Source organism: Microtus ochrogaster, chromosome 15 (genome assembly GCF_000317375.1).
Source record: "Microtus ochrogaster isolate Prairie Vole_2 chromosome 15, MicOch1.0, whole genome shotgun sequence".
Lineage (NCBI taxonomy): Eukaryota > Metazoa > Chordata > Mammalia > Rodentia > Cricetidae > Microtus > Microtus ochrogaster.
In genome coordinates, this window is record NC_022017.1 from 2183997 (window position 1) to 2185161 (window position 1165).

The window sequence follows — 1165 nt, forward strand, 5'->3', positions numbered from 1 at the left end:
GCTCTGTAGACCAGGCTGGTCTCGAACTCACAGAGATCCGCCTGCCTCTGCCTCCCGAGTGCTGGGATTAAAGGCGTGCGCCACCACCGCCTGGCGACTGCTTCTTCTTGTACTCTCATATTGCCTCCTTCCCTTCCAGCTTATATGCAGTACTTCTGAGACTGTCCCCATCCACTGTCTGCTACATCTCTGTGTTTTCCACTGGCTAAAATGGCCATTACCTGCTATGCTTCCTCATGCCCACGAGATTGGAAACTCTGTGAGAACACGAATCCCATCTATTTTGCACATAGCTTTGTTCCTAGCTTCGATGACAGTGCACATGGTAAAGGTCCAATAAGTACCTGTTAACTGAGTGGCTAAGATTGGAGTTATTGAGCTGGGCAGTGATGGCACACACCTTTAATCCCAGCACTTGGGAGGCAGAGGCAGGCGGATCTCTATGAGTTTGAGGCCAGCCTGGTCTACAAGAGTTAGTTTCAGGATAGGCTCCAAAGCTACAGAGTAAATCCTGTATAAAAAAAACAAAACAAAACAAAGACTGGAGTTATTGAGATTCAGTTAGATATCTCGTCTCAAGTCTGGGACACTCTGCACATTCAAGATTGAACAGACTGAGCTAGTCTATGCTGAGCCTACTTCCTTCTCGGTCTTTTCTGTTCTCTTAGGTTTGTTCTCATGAACAAGATGGATGACCTCAACTTGCACTACCGGTTTCTGAATTGGCGAAGGAGGATTCGGGAGATTCGAGAGGTCCGGGCCTTCCGATATCAGGAGAGGTTCAAGCATATCCTTGTGGATGGTGACACTTTGAGGTGAGTGTAGAGAAATGGTTCCACGTTGTCCTTGTCAGTCTTTTTCCAGGTCTTAGCTGGGACACAGGTGTTTCAGAGAGAGCATCCTGTGCTGCACTGAGGGGCATCCCAGTGGCCTCTGTGCCACTTTCTGCCTCTTGTCACTGGGTCACTCAGGTTGCCCTGGATGTTACTTAGTGTGTCTGTAGGGGATAGCTGTTGAAGGACAATGTGAGGAAGTGTTTTCAGACCAGGTGGGACCACTGAGCATCTCACCAGTCTATGTTCAGACCAGGTGGGACCACTGAGCATCTCACCAGTCTATGTTTTCAGACCAGGTGGGACCACTGAGCATCTCACCAGTCTATGTT

General features: G+C 48.8%; 1 protein-coding gene across 1 annotated transcript in view; it reads left to right on the forward strand.

The window, feature by feature from the left end:
• Spryd3 (SPRY domain containing 3) overlaps positions 1–1165 on the forward strand; it is an 18274-nt gene that overhangs the window by 1990 nt on the left and 15119 nt on the right. The window contains exon 2 of the mRNA XM_005353829.3: positions 669–815. Within this exon, the coding sequence (XP_005353886.1) occupies positions 669–815 (147 nt within the window). The remainder of the gene's footprint in view (positions 1–668; positions 816–1165) is intronic.